This window comes from Pituophis catenifer, unplaced genomic scaffold (genome assembly GCF_029215685.1).
Source record: "Pituophis catenifer annectens isolate HBS135680 unplaced genomic scaffold, rPitCat1.0.hap2 SCAF_6, whole genome shotgun sequence".
NCBI classification, from domain to species: domain Eukaryota; kingdom Metazoa; phylum Chordata; class Lepidosauria; order Squamata; family Colubridae; genus Pituophis; species Pituophis catenifer.
Window position 1 is genome coordinate 34,701,635 of NW_027256886.1, and position 22,514 is coordinate 34,724,148.

The 22,514-nt window shown below is 34.7% G+C and overlaps 1 protein-coding gene across 1 annotated transcript in view; it reads left to right on the plus strand.

The window, feature by feature from the left end:
* LOC139318236 (glypican-5-like) overlaps positions 1–22,514 on the plus strand; it is a 318,571-nt gene that overhangs the window by 185,762 nt on the left and 110,295 nt on the right. The window contains exon 7 of the mRNA XM_070945581.1: positions 7,326–7,446. Within this exon, the coding sequence (XP_070801682.1) occupies positions 7,326–7,446 (121 nt within the window). The remainder of the gene's footprint in view (positions 1–7,325; positions 7,447–22,514) is intronic.

Genomic DNA, 22,514 nt, shown 5'->3' on the forward strand with positions numbered 1-22,514 from the left:
AAAAATGGCCTTGCTCCTGTTTCTTTACTATGGGACTAGATATGTACCCTACAACTACTGGAGGCCAAAATAATATAATTACAATTGGCAGACTTTAACAAGTTCTCAACCTGATATATGGACTTTGTAACACATCATTTGAACTCTTCATAAAAGACAATTAGAAATATTTAGAATATGGTTTCCCATTTTATTTGTTCCATGAAAGCAATAATCTAAATGATTATTTATAATCATAAATTATACACACACACACAATGCACACATGCATACACACAAAAAATACACTTTCTCTCTCACTTGCTCTCTTTCTTTCTCACTCTCTCCCATTCTCTCAGTATATTTATGTACTATATATTCTGCAATAAATAAGACTTTTCTCTTATTTTCCCAAAAATATTTTTGTTTAAACCTTGCTTGATAGATTAGCTGTTTGTTGGAAAAATAGCCAGACTAAGACAGTTTCTTTTGTATGTATGTATGTATGTATTATATGTATATGTATATGTATATGTATGTGTATGTGTATGTGTATGTGTATGTATATGTATATGTATATGTATATGTATACGTATACGTATACGTATACGTATATGTATATATATCTTCCTTGCTTTGCCTACATTTATTATTTTCCCATGAGTACTTTAAAGCTATTATCTTAAAGACCTTAATTATACATATCTCAGGGTAACAGTCTTCAGATTACTGATTCCAGAGCAGTCTCTGCAGACAATAGCTGAACCTCTATGAAAAAAAGCTTGAAGGGATTTAAATATGGGAGTCTGCATAAGTTGAGAAAAAGACAGACAGCCTTTTTCATAAGGTTTGAAAGAGCACCCAGCATGAAAGAAATAATGCTGCTCTGCTGAACTTGTCTCAAACAACATTCTTCTGCTTCCTGAGGAAATAGCAGTTACACCTTTTAGAGTTTTATAAAATACTAGAACCTTTTGTAGTATTAGAATATTTTATTGGTGCATTCATATGTTTATTAAGACTTTGAAACTTGTTTTATTTTAAGATTTTTGTTTGCCTTTTTACTTTGCACTGTTTATAGAAATAGCTTACCCAGGGAAGTGAGATAAGTGATGTAAGGTGTACATAGCTTCTCTTTAGATAAATCAATTCTCAGAAAAGGTAGAGGCCTTTGTAAGAAAGAAAGGAATTTCCTTTTGTGAAATATTGTTGAAATGGGAAATGGGTAATTGGACAAAGAGTGGTAATCTATAGGAGGAACTAATTGTATAGTATATGTAAGATGAATGGAAGGGGTTTTTGCAGTCATACACCTAGCAGCTTGTTTTATTGATTTTGGTTGAAAAATAAAGAATTTAATTCATGCAATTGCCTGGGGCTTTATTTGGTTTTTTTATCCCAGCTAACAAACAAACTTGGTAAGAAATAAAAATTCCAACATATCTATGCTTTCTCTGTCATCAATGTATTAGGGACTGATTTTTGAAAAAATAATAATAGTAAAACTTAGAAAAACTAAGAAAACTAATTGTGCCTCCAGTCTTGATGCTTATTTGTTGATGCTAAGAGTAGGCTATTCTTACATGATGATTAGGCAAAGGTTCCCCTCGCGCATATGTGCTAGTTTTTCCCGACTCTAGGGGGCGGTGCTCATCTCCGTTTCAAAACCAAAGAGCCAGCGCTGTCCGAAGACGTCTCCATGGTCATGTGGCCATCATGACTAAACAGCAAAGGCAGGAAAAATGTTAGAAATGACCTTGTTAAACAAAGTATATATAATATTCTGGTCTCCTTGAAATTAGTTCAGCCAGGCAAAAATAATTATATGGACACATTCAATATGGTATTGCCTAAATAATATGCAAACATTAATGCAGATCTAGTAAAAGATGCATAATTAATTAGGATTTGTATTACCAAATATTAAAAATCTCTCATGGGTTCATTGATTTGGAAAATTAGTGAATCCTCTTAAATGATTCACTAACTATTAAGGACATTATTTTTTATTTGTTTACATTTTTTTTAAAAAAGGTCTCTCATTGAGTCTTGCTATAAGGCTCTGATCATTATTCTACATGGTGAAAACAAAAATGGACAAGTTGAAAAAGGATATTTCGGCCTCATATCACTTTTAGAAAATAACTGAATCTGAAATTTTTTCAAGCAGAATTTATGTATAGTATATATTGAGTATATAGTTAAGGGTAGGCAAATTTATTTCTACTCTGTGACACTTGCACATGCTCAAGTGTAAGCCTACATGGTCCTTCGTGCCGCAATCTATGGTATAAACCAGTGGTGGGTTTCAAAATTTTTTACTACTGGTTCTGTGGGTGTGCCTTGTTGGGCGTGGCAGGGGAAGGATACTGTAAAATCTCCATTTTCTCCCAATCAGCTGGTACTTGGGAGGCAGAGAATACATGGGAGTGGGGCCAGTCAGAATTTTTACTACCGGTTCTCCGAACTGCTCAAAATTTCCGCTACCGATTCTCCTGAACTGGTCAGAACCTGCTGAAACCCACCTCTGGTATAAGCCCTTTGGAGATTTCTATCTTGTCTCCAATCTGCAGATTCTATATCAAAATTCACAATTTCACCCTAGCCAATTCGTTATTTTCAAATTTTGTCTTCTTAACTTTTATTGTGTGTTATACAAAACTAAAGGCACGTAAGACTTGTCTTGGATCAACATTAGAAAAAGATAGCGACTTCCTGTTTGCTGCTGGCCGCCGCCAGACGTTCCTTTGGGATCGTCAGCTTCCATAGCCTGTCAGAGCCGCCTTCACAACGGAACGGCGGCTCGAAAAAACTCCGTTCCCATGAGGAAACGGAGATAGAGCCGGCAGGGGTGGGTAGAACTCTCTGCAGAATCCCAAAAGTTTTTCTTTTACTTTTGGGATGGAGCGGATGAGATGCCCCATATCCCCAGCCGCTGCTCCGGGCTTTGGGAGACCTCTGCTAATGCAGAGCTAGGCGTCAAAAGCAAGCCTGCGAATTTGACAGATTACTCAAAGAAAATGTGAGCTGGACCTGTAATACTGAAGCGCAAGTATTTTACTTATCTTTTAAAAATTACTTAAGAGAATAGAGGAAGAGAAAGAGGAAAAAAGGTTTTTTTTAAAATGGCGTCTGCCGCGGCTGGAGAAGAGTTTGAGAGGGAAAGTTCTTCCGTTTTTTATTATTACAATGTAGCGGAATAAATACCACTGGCTACATTTGTAGACAAAACTCCGCTCCTGTTTTTGTTTTTCTCTTTTTCCCCTGGAGGCCTGATTGTTGCTGGCTGGAAGTCTTTTGTCTTGTTTTTTTTTTTCTTCTAACAAAGCCTGCTTAGGCGGAAACATGGCACTGAGGCTTGTGAAGTCAGACAAAAAAATAGGTGGGGGGGATTCCCCCACTAAGAATTTAAAGGAACAAGTTTTAACTCTTCAGTCCCAGAAACCTGATTTTAATATAATAGAATTTCTCTTAGAGGAGATTGAAAGAAGGGATGAGATTGTGAATCAGCAACTTGAAAAATTTAAGCAGGAAACTAAGGAATTGGTGAAATCCAAGTTTGACTTTTTGCAGCAAAAAATTTTAAAAATGTCAGAATTCATGATTCGGTTGGAAATAAATGCTAATTTACTAGAGTCAAAAATGGATGAAATTCAAGACAAATTGGACAATAGAATTCAAAAAATTGAAAATGATTTGTTAAATATTCAGGATTATAGTTCAGAAGAAAAATTTAAAATGGATGCTGATCAAAAGTCTGGTAATGTAGAAACTCTGCAACAGAGGATTGAAAAAGAGGTTCTAAAGATACAATATAATTTTACAGAATATGCAATAAGACTTAGAGGTTTGCAGGAAAATAACAGAGATGACTTAAGGAAAATATCTTCTGAATTTCTAGCTGGGATTTTAAAGATTCAACCTGAGGAAGTGTTTTGTAGGATTGACAGAGCTTATCGAATAAACTCCTGGACTGCCAAGCAAAGGCAATTGCCTAGAGATGTGGTAATCTATTTTTCAGATAAAGAAATTAGGAATAAAATTGTGCAAAATTCCTTCAATTCTAATTTGCAATTGTATGGAAGAAAGATTTGGATTTACAAGGAACTCCCACCTAAGATATTAATGGAAAGGAAGAAATTTGGCTTTCTGGTGTCTGAGTTAAAAAGGAGAAATATTCAATTCCGGTGGGACGTCCCAGTTGGTATTATATTGAGATATCAAGGAGAAAGATACCAGTTAAATACTGTTGAAAGAGCGGAAGAATTTTATCAAAATAGGTTGAAAATGAATTTAACGTCTTCAGATATAATACAGGATAAGCAGAAGGAGCTGGAACTAAAGACAGAGACTGTACCAGATAAATTGCCTTTGGATTTATCGGATACCCCAGCTGGATTATCTACAAATTCGAGAGAAGTGCCATCTGATTTTAATGTGATGACTTATCAAGGCAAGGACAAGCATGGAAACCAATTAGAGGATATACAAGGGATAAAAAAGAAACGCGAGACACAAAAAATTAGGATGGAAGTCAAACCCACAAAAAGAAAACAAAAAAGAAATAGGTTGTGCAAAAATAGAAATTTCTAATCCAAGCAACAGTGAAGCCAGTGATTTTAAAATATGAATGATTATGTGAAAACATAGAGGAGGCGACACATTGGTCAATATCATCCTGAGGATAGTGGCAGATCTCTGCATTGCCGTAATTTTGGGACATGGAAAGAGCCTCAAATTGATGGTTTTGAATTATCTACTTTGAAACTTCTTTTTGTGTTGATAAATATATTATAATTATTTTGAATTATAAGGCAAGAGAATCACATTGGGACATGCAGAAGATCGGGTTGTTACCCAATACGATGATGGAAATTAATAATCCTGATGAAACCCACAATTATTATTATATGGAATATAATTATAATGTCACTCGGGTGGTTGTTTTTACTTTTATATATATAAGAAGATGTTTACTACTGATGGGGGCAGATATGATTGGAGACCTTGAATAAACTGTTGCATCAGCAAGCTATGTTACCCCATTATGGATGTTGGTTCTAACAATCCAGTGGAAAGACTTCAAGAAGATATTATATGGACTATAAATTTAAAGTTATTGTCTTTTCTTTTTTTATTTAGATATAATGGAATATATATATATATATATTTTTAAGTAGTGTGGGCAGTGAATTAAAGATATCAAGAATTGTTGTGTATGGTAAATTTGTAAGACAGTGGGTGAATAAGCTAGCTACAGATTGATTAGTTTAAGAAAAGGGATTTTTAAGTGATACATTTAGGGGAGTGGAGGAAATGGATAGAGTGGAATAAATGTTAAATTAGATTTTATGGTGAGCCCGCTTTGAAATGTTATTAAAGTAGGACTTATCGTATAGTTTTAAAGTGGAAGGTGGTTTTGAATTGTTGCAATAATGTATAGATATAAAACACTATTATGCTAAATTAGAAGTTATTTTATAATAGTTATAGTATAATGTGTTTGTTTTTTGTTTTGTTTTTTTCTCTTCTTCTTTTCTGAGATGTATGGATAAAGGGGGATTTATAATACTTTTAGTAAGTAAAGGTCAGTATTTTGAGGAGGGAGCAAGTAATCTGTTATGAATTAGGGTTTTTTTTTTGTTACGAAGAAGTCACAGGGGGGGAAGGGTGGGGAGGGGGGGTTAGGGAGGGGGGGGGAGGGGGGGGGAAAAAGGGGGAAAAATTTGTATTTGAAAACTTTTTCAATAAAAAAAAAAAAAAAAAAAAAAAAAAAAAAGAAAAAGATAGCAATACTTGCATATGAAATGACAAGGATTAGAAGAACAATTTGACCAATTTTATCAATGAAGGTAAATTATAGACAACAAAATTGATTTATAGTATGAAACTGGGATGAAGTTAACCAATGGTTTCAATAATGTTAAAATTAATATTGCTGTAGAAATATTTTGAGGTAGTGTAGCCCTGAGTCCAATGTGACTAGACTTGACTGGACTAAGAGTATTTTTCAGTGAAGTTTCAACTTTAAAAAAAAACACTGTAACTATTAGTTTCCATTTCTTTATTGTTTGAAATTATTTTCAAGCTTTTCGTTTTCACTGTTGTAGTAAACATAGTATGTCATATCATTTTTTTCATCAATGTCTTATCACTTCCTGCTTCATCTTAAATTAAACTGCAAACTGTACTGTATGATTCTCTTACAGGCAAGCTTTTAAAATCCAAACTTAGGCAAGTTTCTCTCCATAAGAGCTTTGTTCATAATGCTTTGGAATATTTTACTTCCATATGTTAAATTTTTGAAATGTCTACAATATATCACTTCTTCTAGTTTAAGTTTAGAGTGGGGAGATGGTATATCTTAGTAATAAAGCAGACGGATTATAAGCAAAGTTTCCAGGTAAGGCTGAGAAAATATATTGTGCAAAACTCTAGAGAGCTATTGCCAGTAATTGCCGACTATGCTGTAGATGGAAAAATGGACTGATTCAGGCTGAGCAGGTTCTTTTCCTATAATCTGCTGCTCTGTCAGGTTAGATAGGGTGTGTACAATCCAGATCCTTTCCCTTAAATGGTGCCATCCAATGAGGCTTGGAAGATGCCTTCAAGTAAAGTCCATTACAGATGTGCCCAACTACTGAAAGAAAATAGAAATTAGAGAGGGCTAGACAAGGCTTCGTGAGACAATGCAGGTAGAAATAATGTGTGCAAACATTGTGCCTTCTTCATGGAATTTTCCTCCGTGGTCTTAACATCTAAACAGTTAGTTGATTTCCTTTGTGTTATTAAATCATTAATATACATATCAGTAAATAAATCATAGATGAATGGAAGTTTACCATAACGTAATTTCAAATATCTGACAAATTATTTTATAAGAACAGTGCAGCAATTTAGAACGTTTATTTCTTTTCTATGATTTTCTCTGGAAGATAAAACTTATAAATAACCAAGGACTATGTACAAACAATTCCAAATCAACCTCAGGTATTGTTTTAGTTTCAACAAATTGGGTTCAACCAACTGGATAAAATTATATTCTTTTGATTTATTTAAAATTCTTTAACTTTTAATAACAAAACAACTGGTTTATGAGTGTATAGATCTAAGAAAGATATTACCATCCTACAGATTCAGGTACTGGTGAAAGTTAGATGCAAGGATTAAACATAATTTATTCAATGGCAGAAGGACATTTAATCTTTCCCCCTTAGATTGTTAAAGAAGCTCCTATTTCACTGGAACAAAAATCCATCAAAAGACATCATTCATAGGGGTCTGAGAATTCCTGTAGTTAAAGATATTTCATTAATATCAGTCTTTCCTTTCTTTTTCTGTTACAGTTATACAAGCAGAGTGGTTACAAATGGATTGAAAGCCCAAATGAATAATCCAGAGATGATAGTCAGAGGGTTGGATCCACAGATAGGTCATTTAATTGACAAGTTGAAACATTTTAATCAGGTAAGTATTTATGTTTGGAGAACTGAAAAGGCTTTTGTAAAAACGTTTCTCATGTGCCTTCTCTACTGACCCTTCTTGCCCTCCTCTTCATTCTTTCCACACATGTGCACCGTGGGGGAAAACATCTCACTCCATACTTTACAGGGAGATGAGTATTCTAGAAACATGAAAAACAAACAAACAAACATCTTCATTGAGGACCATTTATTATACTTGTGAAGGCTGGTCACATAACCCTTCACACAATTTTGAAGAATGCCTACATCAGTATTGATAAAGTAATAACAAAGATTTTGTCCTCCATATCATTTGAAGTGACCTCTTTTAGTGGAGAATAGCCAGAATATAGTTATATTTTGTATTCCATCCAATAGGAAATTTTGACCTGAACTGAATTGAATTGAACTGAACTGATCTAAAACACACATTGTGAGATAATGAAGGTTATCCACATTGACCTTTCAGCAATTTTTAAAAGAGGTACATTTAATTCAGAGTATGTCTACTGACCTGGCAAGATGACACGAAGTTGCAGTAAACTCCCATGATGGTCCAGGTATCTCAAATTCCAATAGTTCTGTATTCATAATATAGAGAATTCTATAGAGTTAGACTCTGTTTACGAAGGCACAGTGCAGTAAGATTTCAAAATATCCTTCACTAACCATATGGGGTACAATTAAAATAGCTTTTAAAGTTTTCCTGAAAGTATCTTTTTCTGAACAAAAGATGATCTGCCAGTAGGCATGTCAGAATCATCATGAACTTGTGCTGTCAAGTTATTCACTTGAGCTCTGAGAGCTGTGTGCAGCCATCTGCTGAGAACTTTGATCTGTCCCTTGATACTGAATATATTAAAGTTTGTATTATTATGACATTGCACTAATGTGTAGACACTGTCAGTCCAAATTAGCTAGAACAACCTACCTTATTTAACCAAAATTGCTTTTCATTAATGTAAGCATATTTTCTTGTCCAACTTGAGAAAGTGTTGTTATGGGTTGGTAATGACAGAGTAGCATCTCTCCCCAGTTGTTCTCCCTTAGAAAGTAGGCAATTTTTGACAGTTGCTACTAGTGGTAATGTTGATTGTGCTGATTCATGTAAAAAGAGAGAGAGAGAAAGTGTGTCTCCCACAGTTCACAGTTTTTATTCTGGGACTTGAGGTTAGGAGTCTTTTATGCTGACAAAACCAAATCTCCAATCTGATGCCACCTTGCAAATATTGTTTATATTGTTTAATCAAAATAAATGTGTGATATGGCAAGAAGCCCTGCCATACACACACACACACACACACACACACACACACACACACACTTAGGTGATAGATGATGAGAAATGAGATTTTGAAGAAATACCCAGGAACCCCAAACTCTTCCTGCACTTCATAAATTAGAATGTTACTTTCTACAACCATGGAACTATGATTATATGCCACAATCATTGTGAAAGAAGATTTCTTATTCAATTTCATACATGGAACGGAAGAGGATATTCTCTTATTTTACAACTCAGACAACAAAATGTCTTGGACTAGCCTTGCAGGAAGAAAACATTAAGTATTCCATTAGGCTCAGCCTGCTGGGTGCCATCTGTAGCTTTTCAGATCCTGGCCTTCAGCACTAGAACATAACCTGTACTTGAAAAGTAGTAATTCCATGAATGGTATAACATTACATTCTGTCTTCAATTACTTCTCCATCAAATAAAGGTTTATTCTGTGACTTTCTATTGACCTTTAAGAGAAAACATTTCTTAAATGATGTTTTTCCCCCTAACAAATACAGCTCTGTAAAATGTGCTTGATTGCATGAATTAAAGAAAATACTGATTATTGCCTTAAGAAGCTTTATTGTTAAGCAGTACTAATTACTGCCATGATTTTAGTGAGCTTTATCACAGATAAAATAATCAAAGAAGATTCTACTGTTTAAAATATGTAATAGTTTATGTAGATATTTATCTTAGAGTTGATTAATTAATGAATAAAAGCTGACACTCAAAAGATAAGTAAGGTTGCAATTCTATATGCATGTTTGTTAAATTTAATTGGGCTCATTAATAGCCCAATAGATACGTTCAGGAATTTTAGTATAAATCATAATATTTCAGTATTATCCTATAATGGATAATACCCCAGTATTATCATGAATACCTCTTGTACATATATCCCCTTTATATTTAATAGTTTATGAAAAACTATCTTGAATATCCTTCCTTTTATTCTTTTTTAAATCTTGAGTATGGCAGCAATTTACAAACTAAACACTTTCTACTTTAGAGAAAAAATCCTGTCATCTACTTACTAGCTCTTCTGAAGTAAGTCATACTTATTTTCTACAGGAAAATGACAATACAGGAAGGACATGAATGTTGCAAGGGAGAATTGGAGAGGGTGCTTCCCTCACAGCTTGATGAATGGAAACTGCCAAGAAAACCCCATAGACATATCCAGTAAATCACTAGGAGTAGAGTTGAAATCAAAGGGTGTTCTACCTTTTAATAAGTTAAAAAGTAAAGGAGTCCCTGCAGATTTTATTCTGCTAGGCATTGCCAACTATAGGGGGCAGTGCTCATGTCTGTTTCAAGGCCATTGAGCCAGCACTGTCCAAAGACATTTCCATGATCGTATGGCCAGCATGATGTCATGGAGCACTGTTACCTTCCCATCAAAGTGGTACCTATTTATGTAATCATATTTGCATGCTTCTAAACTGCTAGATTGGCAGGAGCTGGGGTAAGGTTGGGAGAGTTCCAGAGGTGGTATTCAGCAGATTCTGACCAGTTCTGGTCAGATATGTAGTTAATACATGTTATTATTTATAGTGGCTGAAATAATTTTAATTATCTCCATGTTGACAATAAATTTAAATTATTTAAAATTATGCTGTCTTTAACATGAAAACTAAAATACATGTACTTCCCAGCTCCACATCCCAGGGAATTTTTTTTTTTTATGAATTTTGTGTTGACCCATGTTGTGGTCAGTTAAAGAATTGTTTAATGATAAATATACAATTCAACTGTATTTTTTACTATCAAAAATACTAAACATAATCCTGAGTTCTCTTACTTATACCCGATAAATGTGTGGTCTTAAGTCTTTGTCCTGCTTTAAAATATAGTTCAATTCAACATTATTAGAACATCCCTGCTGAATTTAGCCTAGGGGGAGAAAAATCCACAAATACCATTTGATTCTCTCCAATGTGAGATTTCAGCATCCTATTTCTAGGTCTAAAAATTAGTAAAATTGGGTTAGCTAGGAAAATGTGTTTATGCTGCTTAGATCTTCAAATCAACCTCAGGCCCCAAAGTAACTTGAAAAGCCACCAGCATTTCAAAGTATTGTGAATGAATGTTAGACATGGAGTGATCTTAGATGTGAGATTTCATAGACTGGAGCAGAAGTTTGCGGTTGCATCTGATTCAGAAAAGTGGTTATTCCTCCCCCCCCACCCCGTCATTTTAGCACTATAGAAACAGTTAGTAATTTTATCTTTCATTGTATTGGTCCTTGATATTAAGCTGCAAATTGGATAGGTTGCATTAAAATGTAACCGAGCATCTTCTTTTCATCCCTATTTATGGGATGATACAGAAACTGCCATAGTTGAAAAATGATAAAATCATATTTTTCCATAGAGCCCTGCTTTGTCCTTTCTGATAACTGGTTTCTTGGAATTTTAACTACAGGGATATCATGGACTAGAGAAGATGGTAGAATACAAATAATTGAACTTTACCACTTCAAAGCTTTTATTTATTGAGATTTAACTAGATATAGCACCTTGTTGGTAGTTAGATTGAAACTTGTTGGTAGATAGATTGTTTAACTTGTTGGTAGATAGATTGAAATATCATTTATTCCGGAAACAATGATTCAGTTGTTTGGGAGATTTTAGATGAATAGACATACTCAAAGCCCCCAAATTTGTCTTAAGTCAAGTAAGAAAATCAAGGTGGAGATATTGTTTTTCTGCATAAGTAGTATTTCTGGAATCTTTGCAATTTTTTAATCTAACATCTGGTATGAAAAGTGTTTACTGCCTTCTAGTGCTGCCAGTGGATTTCTGATGTAATTCAAACTACAAATATTCTGTTTGTTTTGTAAAAAACAGCAACTTTAGCTATAATTAAACTAAAGATTACTAACAAGCTTAACAGAGTTAAAAACAGAAGATTGTACCCGAGCTACAGATTCTGTAAAATGTCTCATTTAAGCACAAATATATTTTAACAGAAAAAAAGGATATTTATATAAATTCTCCCTATCTTATTGTTATGTGCTAGCAAATATATAATTCTAAGAAATTACTTATTATTCATGTGCTGTTTCTCTGGTATACAGGTATCATTCCTCTTGCAAACTGTTTCAAGAATTATTTGCCCAGATAACCTATTAAGTACATTTTGTGTGGGCTTTTCTGTGTTCATTAGGAAAAATTAATCATAAGTCAGAGCACTACACTGAATTATGGTGACAGAATCAAATAGAAACATATATACTGAATGCACGATATAGGAATAATTAAAATGAAAAAAATATTTCATTTTTTCATGTAAAAGGCATATTTTATATGAAATATATAAACCAGTTTAAGGGAACTCTCAGAGTTTTATATATTCCATTTTATTCCATTTATTTTTTATTGTCTGCTGGAAATTTGGGTTTGTAGTTGCATATAACTTTTTGCAAATGCTCCCAGCATTAGACACTCTGCATATATTGTTTAGGCAAATATCTGTTCTTTTTCATTCATTTTCACAGAAAGAAAATGTTTTCTTGTGTCAATATTTCAATTGTGAGCAGTAATATAAGCAGAATCTACAGTATATTTCTACCTATGTATGTGGAAATATCCATTTTACCTTATCATCCAACTCTGCACCTATAGAACTCCATGACAGGTTTTCTTATGAGACATCCTTGGTGCTCTTTGGGCTTGCTTTCTTGCAGATGTTTCATTACCCCAACTAGGTAACATTATCAGTGCTAGACTAGTACCAGTAATACTCAGGACTAGCACTGTTTGAGTAATTAAACATCTGCAAGAAAACAAGCAAGCTCAGAGAGCACCAAGGACCCCTCATTTCAACCCTGAGTTACAAATATTCTCCATTATAGGTTTTCTTATATTTTTAATTACAAAATTAATCTAGACAACTGAAACAGTTAGGAGGTAATACAGTCTCAAAGTTCTGGCAAGTTAAATTCAGAAATTAGAAGCTTTGTCCAAAGCAAAAGACTGAGATTGGAGGGGCATAAGAGTGACGCCTCAAGGATTGAACAGACTTCTCCAGCACTGCATGTCAGGAAATGTATGTCTCCCTAGTTCAATGACGGTTGCAAAAGCGTTCCATTTATATTCCTGCAAGTGTAACATTCTGGCTAGGGGGCACTCAAACAACAGAGCACAGAACAGAAGTCGGATCAACCAATCACACATGCGCAGTTGGCAATTGGGAAGGAGGCACATTGGCCTGTGTGCAAACTACGCTTACTCATCAATCCCTTTGTAGTGTAGGTATGCGGTGATGCCTATGTACAGTTGCAGGCAACTCTAAATCAGTGTTCAAAGAACATTTGGAGGAGAATCAAGTGCTATATCCTCAGCAGTCCATATATCTGTTTTAATATTGCTATGACTATCGGGAGATGAACAGGTACCCCATATAAGCATGTGGGAAGTTAACAGTGTTCCATTTTTTGCCATACACTCTTTGCTTAGAATAATGTCATGACAACCATATGACTATGGAAATGTCTTTGGACAACACTGGCTCTTTGGCTTAAGAAACAAAAATGAGCACCACCCCCTAAAATCGGTCATTAACCCTAGTGGGGTTAAATCCATGGGGGCACCTTTATCAGCAGATGATTAGCTGGAATAAGCATGTATTTGTGCATTGCTATCAGTACTTGTGGAATTTTATGGTACCTAACACTTAAGGGTAGAGTCTTGATTTCATACAGGACATTTTCTAATGATAGAGGGGTAATTATTTTAATTATTTATTAAATAACTAAGCCACCCATTTCACTATCATATTAATAGTTTGAGCTAGGGCTTTGTAGAACATGCTTTGTAAAACTCTTTATTTCTATTAGAAAAAGCTTTGGGCAGCCCGACAAGGTATGGTCACTAGATCTCCTGAAGATATTCAAGGTAATCTATGTGTATAGACATTCCAAGGAGATTTGGTAGTTAACAGCTTATAGTATAAAGACCCAAGCAAAATACAAAATGGACACATATGTATAGACAGTTGCCTCATGTTGAGAATGAGGCACCCATCTTAGTTCTTTCTCCATAGGTGGCATGGATAAAACTGCATTTTTCAGATGGATTAGATTAGATTTAAACGTTAAAACTTGAGTATGGATATAAGGCTTTAGAATTTAGAAAATAGAATCAAGACTTGCTGATTGCTTTTCTCAGAATTATTTTTTATTTGCTTGGACTATTAATGATTTTTGTTAATTTGTTAATACTAAAGGCATTCTAAATCTTTTACTGATGTCCAAAAAATGTTGTCTTCTGTTTATCATACTTAGGAAAAAAGTATGCTATCAACTACTCCAGATACTGAAGCAAGAGAAAATGAACCCAATAAATCCTATGGTGAAACTTCTAATACGAAATGATTATTTGCTTTGTGATTTATCCACAGAATACTCAGATCCTCAGAAATCACTCCAGGCAGATTCTAAAAGGATGTGTATTATTAGACCTATAACCCGAGAGTCAGCATGTATTATTCAGATAATTTGCAAGTGCTACCTAAGGAGATGAAATCTTAATCTAGCTATATTTGTATTCAGCCCTATCTCTATTGTGACTGTTTGGCATAAAATTGACCAAAATGTTTTACTCACTCAGCATCCTTGAAGAATTATTCTAAATTACAATTGAACTATACAAAGAGACTGAAAGCTGTAAAACAATGTGGTATTTTATTTATGCATAAAATAAATCATGAACAGGGAAGTAGGATAAAATAGGAATATCTATGGGGTAAGTGCAGAATTATTTCTATGCAGTTATTTCTATGCAAAGAAATAACAGACAAACTTCTTATGTAGCGCATAATTTCTAAAGAAGAAATCAGACAGCTAAGAGCATCACAGGAATTAACTTCTTCTACCAAAGGACTATAAATATTATTTTTAATAGTCAGAGCCATTTGCTTTGCATATAGCTTTGTATACTTTTGAAATCAGAGGTGCCCATCTCCATTATATGGAGTCCTATGGTCCTATGCTGATCAAACAGGGATGACAATATTATGAGTGGCAAGATTAAGGTTGAGGTGATTATTTGCCCATTTGACACTTGGATTTATATCAAGGGTGAAATGCTCCCGGTTCAGACCGGATCGTCTGATCCAGTAGCGATGGCGGCAGGTGGTTCGGAGAACCGGTAGCAAAAATCCCTGCCTCCCCCCATGCCCAGCTGAGTCGCGCCATCATTTTTTTTCTTTAAAAGCATTTTTTCTACAACATCTTTGGCCGAAAAAATGCTTTTAAAAGTAAAAGAAAAGCCTCTGATGATTGCGCGGCTCAGCTGGGATCATCAGAAGCTTTTAAAAGCATTTTTTCTACAACCTCTTCGGCTGAAGAGGTTGTAGGAAAAAAAATGCCTTTAAAAGCCTCTGGCGATCGCAGCTGAATTGCCTGATCATCAGAGGCTTCTAAAAGCCTTGTATAGGTTTTTCTACAACCTCTTAAGGTTGTAGAAAAAATGCTTTTAAAAGTAAAAAAAAAAAGTTGGCCACGCCCATTCAGTCACATTACCCCCACCACCACCAAGCCACGGTCACAGAACCGGTAGTAACAAATTTTAGATTTCATCCCTGATTTATATCAATATTTTATCCTCAGAAATCTAACCTTTTGCAAACTGGTACATTCAGATTCCCTGGGAGTGTGAATCCTTTCATTCTTTTGTAGTCTCAATATATCTGCTCGACACTAACAAATTAAAGTCTACTATTTGTGTTGCTTGCTTGTTGTCGTTTCCTCTCCCATGCCAAATATTTACCAAACATTCTCCACCGATCCAATATAACAGCCTTCATTATTTTGCCATATTTGTTGTTAGAATGAAAATTCAATAGCATTCCTGCATGATAAAATCTTTGTCTGACATAATTCTGCATACCAATCAAATTTGGCTAAATGAACATCTACCATGAAGAGAGCAAGCAGTGGAGAATGTGAACATTTCTTTTCATTGTAATTAGCACATTTTTTTTCGTATTTCATTGTTATCACACATACCTCAAATTCCTAATGGTGGGGTTGTTGCAAATATTCTCCATTTTAGTTTAATTATAGGCATGATTCAAGATAAGGTATTTAAAATGTTATATTTCCTGCATAATTACTTTTTATACAGTTAGCTGTTTAATTGCTCATAGCATACCATCAGCATATGGTATAAGACAGCTGTCTAGAAATGTAGGAGAGATCAACTGTATATGTTTTGATAAATCTCGTGCACTGTTTTCTTTTTAAATATTGGCTCTATCGTTAATAGTGTGCCATATCACCTTTAATAGCAGAAGTGTTGTGTGTTCATTTGATAATTCCATAAAATGTTGTAAAGGACAACATTTTGTCCTTGCAGAGAATCCTATCCTCTGATATATGTTGCATTGAAAATGAACCAAGGGTCAAGAATCCCATTGCCCCGCACATGTTCAAAATAAATAGAAGTCCTTGTCCATAAACAGAAAAGGAAAATAATGACAAAGATTTAAATAAAAATGTAAACATGACATTACAAAAGCAAAGGTGCTAGAGAGGGCTTCCTGGATTTAAGCCTACCAATTGATAGATGAGGAAAATCAGCGTACGCAGGAAAAAGCGGGTTTCTCATAATTTTATTCTACTCCTTTACTAAGGCTTCCTACCTTCATAGAGCTGATGGTGCAATGTGGCTTAAGACGGGGAGCCAGCAAGTAGGAGTAGATTTTATGCAACCGCTTATGATCCTCATTGTATCATTTAGTCTAGCATCGATCTTGCCAGTATGGCAGCTATTAAGCCAAACAGAGGCACAGTATTCAGCTGTGGAGTAGACCAACCTAGTGCTGATTTTCTGAGAGTAGAGGCTGAGGCTCCCCATCTTGATCCTCTTAGTTTCTGGAGTAAATTGTCCCTGGTATTGATTTTAGCGGACATGTACTCTAAGTGTTTATTATAAGAGAGAGTCCGATCCAAAGTTACTCCAAGGTATTTGGGGTAGGTTGTTATTCAGGTAGGCCTTCAGAGTGGCATTGGCAACTTTGTTGTTGAGATGGAAACATGTGATCACCGTTTTTTTATCTCTAATTCTGTGTAATGGAATCTGTAGATGACCTTGAGGAATTAAGGAAGGAATGCTGCCTAGGAAACTAGAGAGGTAGAAGCCCCCAGTAGCTTAATGATCATAGAAAGGTATTTAGGGAGGATCTGCCCTAATAGATAAAGCAGTTAAAAGTTGTGATTGCAAATTTTATCACTGCTAGCATGCTAAGAAAATGTGGGTACCTACAATGCATTGAACTACAAAATACCAAATGATATTTTGGCCTATATCTGAACCTAGGTTTAAACTGCTGCTTCCAGAATAGGACCATAAAATGTATATAATGGAACAAAAACCCCATTGTTAAATGATTCTACAAGCAAAAACTAAATGCCGACCTATCACTCTACTAAAAGAATCCAAACCAAAAATTTACTTTCTGTGACTGATACAAAGATAATAATTGAAAAGATGGATATCCTTGTAGTGAAAATTATTATAAGATAAGATAGATGAGTAAAAAGGTAGATAAGAGAGAATACTAGCAACTTATCAGACAAGACATAGATTTAATTTTTACTTATAAAGAGTTCCATATCTTCTTGATATAATAGAATGTGTAAATATGAGTCAGTTTTGTATAATGGTTAGAGCACCAGACTATAGACTGCGAAACTCTGAATTCTAAAGCTGCCTTAGACAGAAACCATCTGGATGACCAAATATATTTGGGCTAGTCAACTCTCTCAGCCAAACCACTTCTGAAATCTTGCCATGAAAACTGCAAGGACTTGTCCATATTGGACACCAGGAATTAACACTGACTGAGTGGGTATCTGCATGTGTTTCACTCTGTGTGAGACATGTGAAATTAAACTAGATATGAAAGCCAATGGGTAAATTTACATCCATCTATCATGTAAATCACCTAGACAAGGTACTCTTTAAAATGGTTTGGTACTGCCATCTATATTTAATGCTCTTCTCATTAAATGATGGCTCATGTGGGAGCAGGTATTATGTTTCCCAAAGTTGCTGGATTGTATTATAGGAAATTATAATGATTGGGGGGGGGGGGGGGGCTTACTAGACAACTGTGTGTTGACAATGCCCCCAAACCTCAAGACATTCCCATTAATAGGTAGATTTGTATAACACATTATTAAATACATTAAAAAGTGCAGATATTTACTTCTAGCCAGAGGATTGGGCAAGCTGTTAAAGAAAAAGCAAGACAAACAATTTTACACTCGCTATCCAAATGCCTCAATCTTTTGTCTAGGAGGCTGGATTGCTAGTGACATGGATTCGAACTGCTGTCACTAAATAGCAAGTCTATTTTTAAAAAGACCATGTTGACCCATGATCTGGTGTGGTTGGACAAGTAAAATCAGTGTGTACTATCAACATCTGGTGGTGATGTCTACCTTTCAATTATATCAACTCTTAGGCTTCAGTGGCTTGGGGAGCCTTGACTCCTGAAGTTGGAATAGAGAATGACAATGAACTTTTCCTGTGCAGAGATATTTTAAATAAGGCATTACCTCTAGCAGGCAACACCTGGAGATGTGGCTATCTTATCAAAAATTCTGACAGTTGACCCTTTGCTAAGAATGTTTTTTATAGTGAATATTATTTTGTTCATCTATTCTTCCAAGCAGATACAGTATTAAATCACAGAACTCATGTTGTCCTCTTTATCTTAATTGTTACAAGTATAGTATAGATAAAAAGTTCCAAAGTGATAGTGATTTAAAATACAGTGATGCAGCCTGCAAAGCCTGCTAGGTAACTCTAAGCACTCATTTACAATTTGGCTAAACTTTGCAACAGTTTATTAGAGCAGCTACCTTACATGAGTGGAAAGCAAAAGAGCCTTGCTCCTTGCCAATCTTCTGCCATTCCACTGCAGTGGAAGAGGCTGAAGAATTAAAGAAAGGAAGTTCTACCAGCTAGAAGGCTAAAACCAACCAGAAAAAGAGAATGTAGCCAGTATATTTTCTTTCTTTTCTCAAAGTTGAAAGGACAAAGGGAATTTAGATATAGATGTAGCAGCACTTAATTGAACTGGTATATTATGCTATGCACACATAACAAAGCAAACTTTGGTTGCTACTGGAAGCTTTACATTAATAGTAGAAAAATGCCTTAGAAATGCTTAGCCATTGTTTATGCTGTTTGTATCTCTGAAAGAGAACAATCCATTTTAAGTGGCCAGTCACTTCTAACTTCAATGTAAATTTATTGCTGTTATCAATCAAGTGGGAAAAGGCAGGCGGAGATAAGACTTCAGGCTTATTTAATTATAAGGAACTCTTTTAAGAGAATGTTGAACTAATTAAAAAATAAGTTGTTTTCCTGCACTACTGCATTAATACAAAGGAAAAACAACTCAAGATCCTGTAAACCTACAAAAGCCTGTGTGACATGGTTACATTGGACCTCTTGGTGGTATAAAAGTGTTGGGAATAAGTGGCACTTCCCTACTGTGGTTCAGCTTTTTCTGGTGGGAGGGGTGAAGTCATCCAGGTGATCTTCAGTATTTCGTTCACTGCTCCTTAATGTCTAGATGATATTATAAACTATTGAGAAGCTCTACTCAATTTTTATTAGGTTTTTAAATCTTGAATGGAGAACAAAGGCTGACATCAAACTTAAGTAATATAGAGCTACTGCTTATCCAGAAAGGTCTCTGTCAGGTCCATTTGTAATGGAAATAGTAGATTAAGAATTATCCTGAAGGATGCAGGTCCATGACTTGGGACAGTCATGCTGAATTCTAGATCTACTGCTAAATAGATGGAAGCTGTGGCCATGGGATGTTCACCCAGTTTTTGTTGGTCTATCAGTTCAAAGCCTACTTGCTGAAAGTGAAACCCACTCTTATTGCCTTGTGATTGGACTATAACCATTCAGTTTTCATTGAGCTGTTTTAGAATTTCAGTTGGAAACTTCAGTTGTAAAATGCAGAACCTTTCTTGAGCTGTGGTGGCACAGTGGTTAGAAGTAGCAGTATTGCAGGCTACTTCTACTGACTGCTGGTTGCCTGCAGTTTACAGTTCAAGTCTCACCAGTTTAAGGTTGACTCAGCCTTCCATCCTCCCAAGATTGGTAAAATGTGAATCCAGATTGAGGGCTGTAAAGCACTTTGAAACTGTATATAAGTCTAATTGCTATTGCTATCGTTTACTTATTGGTGAATGAAAAATGCTGCAGCCATGTGACATCTCTGTTGTGACTCCTGAATTGGCTGCTAATATGTTTCCAGATGTGATTCAAAATGATAGTTTAAACCTTAAATCTATGATTTAGCTCCTAAGTATCACCAGAATGTCAGGTGAATTTTATCAATCCTCTCTTCATTTTCCAGCAGAAGTTCTGTTCTGTTTTGTTCTGTTCTGTTCTGTTCCGTTCCATTCCATAGCCCAGTGTTTTTCAACCTCTGACACTTTAAGATGTGTTCATTGTCTCTCAATTTCAAAATATCAGATGGTAGGTTTCATGGACAGCTTCCGTTTTATGGAAAAGATTCCACATTGATATCAGGTTAATACTTAATCTGATAAATTTTCTGTAAATAGATGAAAACTGAGATTTTCCAGAGAATGTTTGTTGGATGGGGCTTATTTATTTTCCTATAAATAAATTTATTGTAATATTTGTTTGGTCTTTATATTATGTTATTTTTACTGAAGTTAGCATAACTTTCAGAAATGTATGTGAGTTACATGATCTAGTAATATAATAACCAATTAAGCAATTGTGCTCATTTTAGATAATGACACCGTAGAAATAAGCTGTTGAGCAAAGGTGAATGAAAGGACTACAGATGCATCTTCTATAGTTAGAAAACAACTCTGCTTTTAAACAAAAAAGAATTTAACAACAATTAAATTTCATGAATGTGGAGCATGCTACTATAAAATAACATTCAATTTTAGCCTAATACCTTGTTGCTTAATTTGTTTCCTCTTGTATACTGTAACATTCAAAAAGACATATTTATGAGAATGATCTGGCAGACAGGCTAAATAATAATTGAATTATATAAAGAAACACGATTTGCACTTCATTGCAGTACAGTATTGGATACAGCATTTATGCAAGATAACCTAATAAAAAGAAATAAAAAGAAATGATAAATGGTACCAACTTTGGTCTTATCACTGCTGGAATTCCTCCTGAATGAAGTGCTAAACGTGGTGTCTGGTAACCTTTAGGGCTGGAATTTCTCTTTGAAAATGTGATAAAAATCGCTCGTTTATAGCAAGGGATTGAATCTCTTTACTAATATAAAACCATCAGTAGAGCTACCTGTAGTAATAAGCCACTTTTCAGATATCAATTGCCATAAATGTTGCCTGCAAGGCACTGCGGTAATAATTCCTTCTTTGAAACTGGTTGTTATAGGAAGACAAGAACTGTGATTGAGCAGATAAAATACTATATTGCAATAATACTCCAACTTAGTTACAAAGCAGAATAGGTTGAACAAAGGCAAATACTCTTATTCTATAATAAGCTGCTCAGAAATATCCTGCACGGCATAGCCATCATCTGTCTGTCTGTCTGTCTGTCTGTCTGTCTGCCTGCCTGCCTGTCTCTATCTATCTATCTATCTATCTATCTATCTATCTATCTATCTATCTATCCATCCATCCATCCATCCATCTATCCATTTCCATCTATCCATTTCCATCTATCCGTCCATCCATCTGTCCATCCGTCCATCTGTCTGTCCGTCTGTCCATCCGTCTGTCTCTCTGTCTGTCTATCTATATCATCTGTCTGTGTGTCTAGCTATCTTCCAAACACTTTAATTCAATGATCGTGCCTGATCATTGTATTTTGGGAGAGGAAGTTTCTTCTTCCACTTTCTTTATAGTAAAAAAAATCTCCTGATGAAGCAGGGTTTATTTTTGCTAACTCATTTTGCTATTCCTTCAACAAGGTGTCCATGGTTTTTTAAAAAAATTGATTACCACTTCCATCAATTTGTTCAGAACTGACATTAAGTTAACTGGCCTAAGATTTTTCCAGATCTTTTCTAGATCTTGGCTATAAAGCACTTGGACTCTTTATATTAGGAATCTGTATTTGTAATATTCAAGTAGAAACAAAGATATAAACCTCATTGGTGGCATCATCTTCTTTCAGTCTTAAGAAATCTTTAAAACATGGAAATCTGATATAATATTAAAATGGATATAATTACAATATAATATAATTGCAAATATAATTGCAAATTTTGTATTTAATTATAACCATAGTCACCTCTGGAGAAGAAAAGTGGCTCATAAATCTAATAAAATAAATAAAAATAAATAAAACTTGTATAATCAATTTATTTTTAAATGACATTTGCTTTAGAAATGATAGGCTCTTATTTAGTTCTGTAGATTCTCATTAATTTTATAGCACAGTCTTAATTTGGAAGGCCAAGATCAGAACTGTAATATATCAATTTATTGCAAGCTTTAACTAAGTTACTATAGTTTTTATATATGGTTTCTTTCATTCACTGTCCACAGGGTTTCTGGGGAATATAAGTTATGAACTCAAGAGTGACATTTATAGTTGATGCCATAGTCAACATTAAATTAATCTTGCAATATTCATTTTATTGCTGAACATTAAATTGTAAACTGTAACTGTTTAACTGAGAACTGAATCACAGAGATGACAACTGTCTTACATATAATATATATGGACGCAATTAGTCAGAATTAACTCTTCTATTTCCAATTGACTTGTCCTTAAATAACTTTG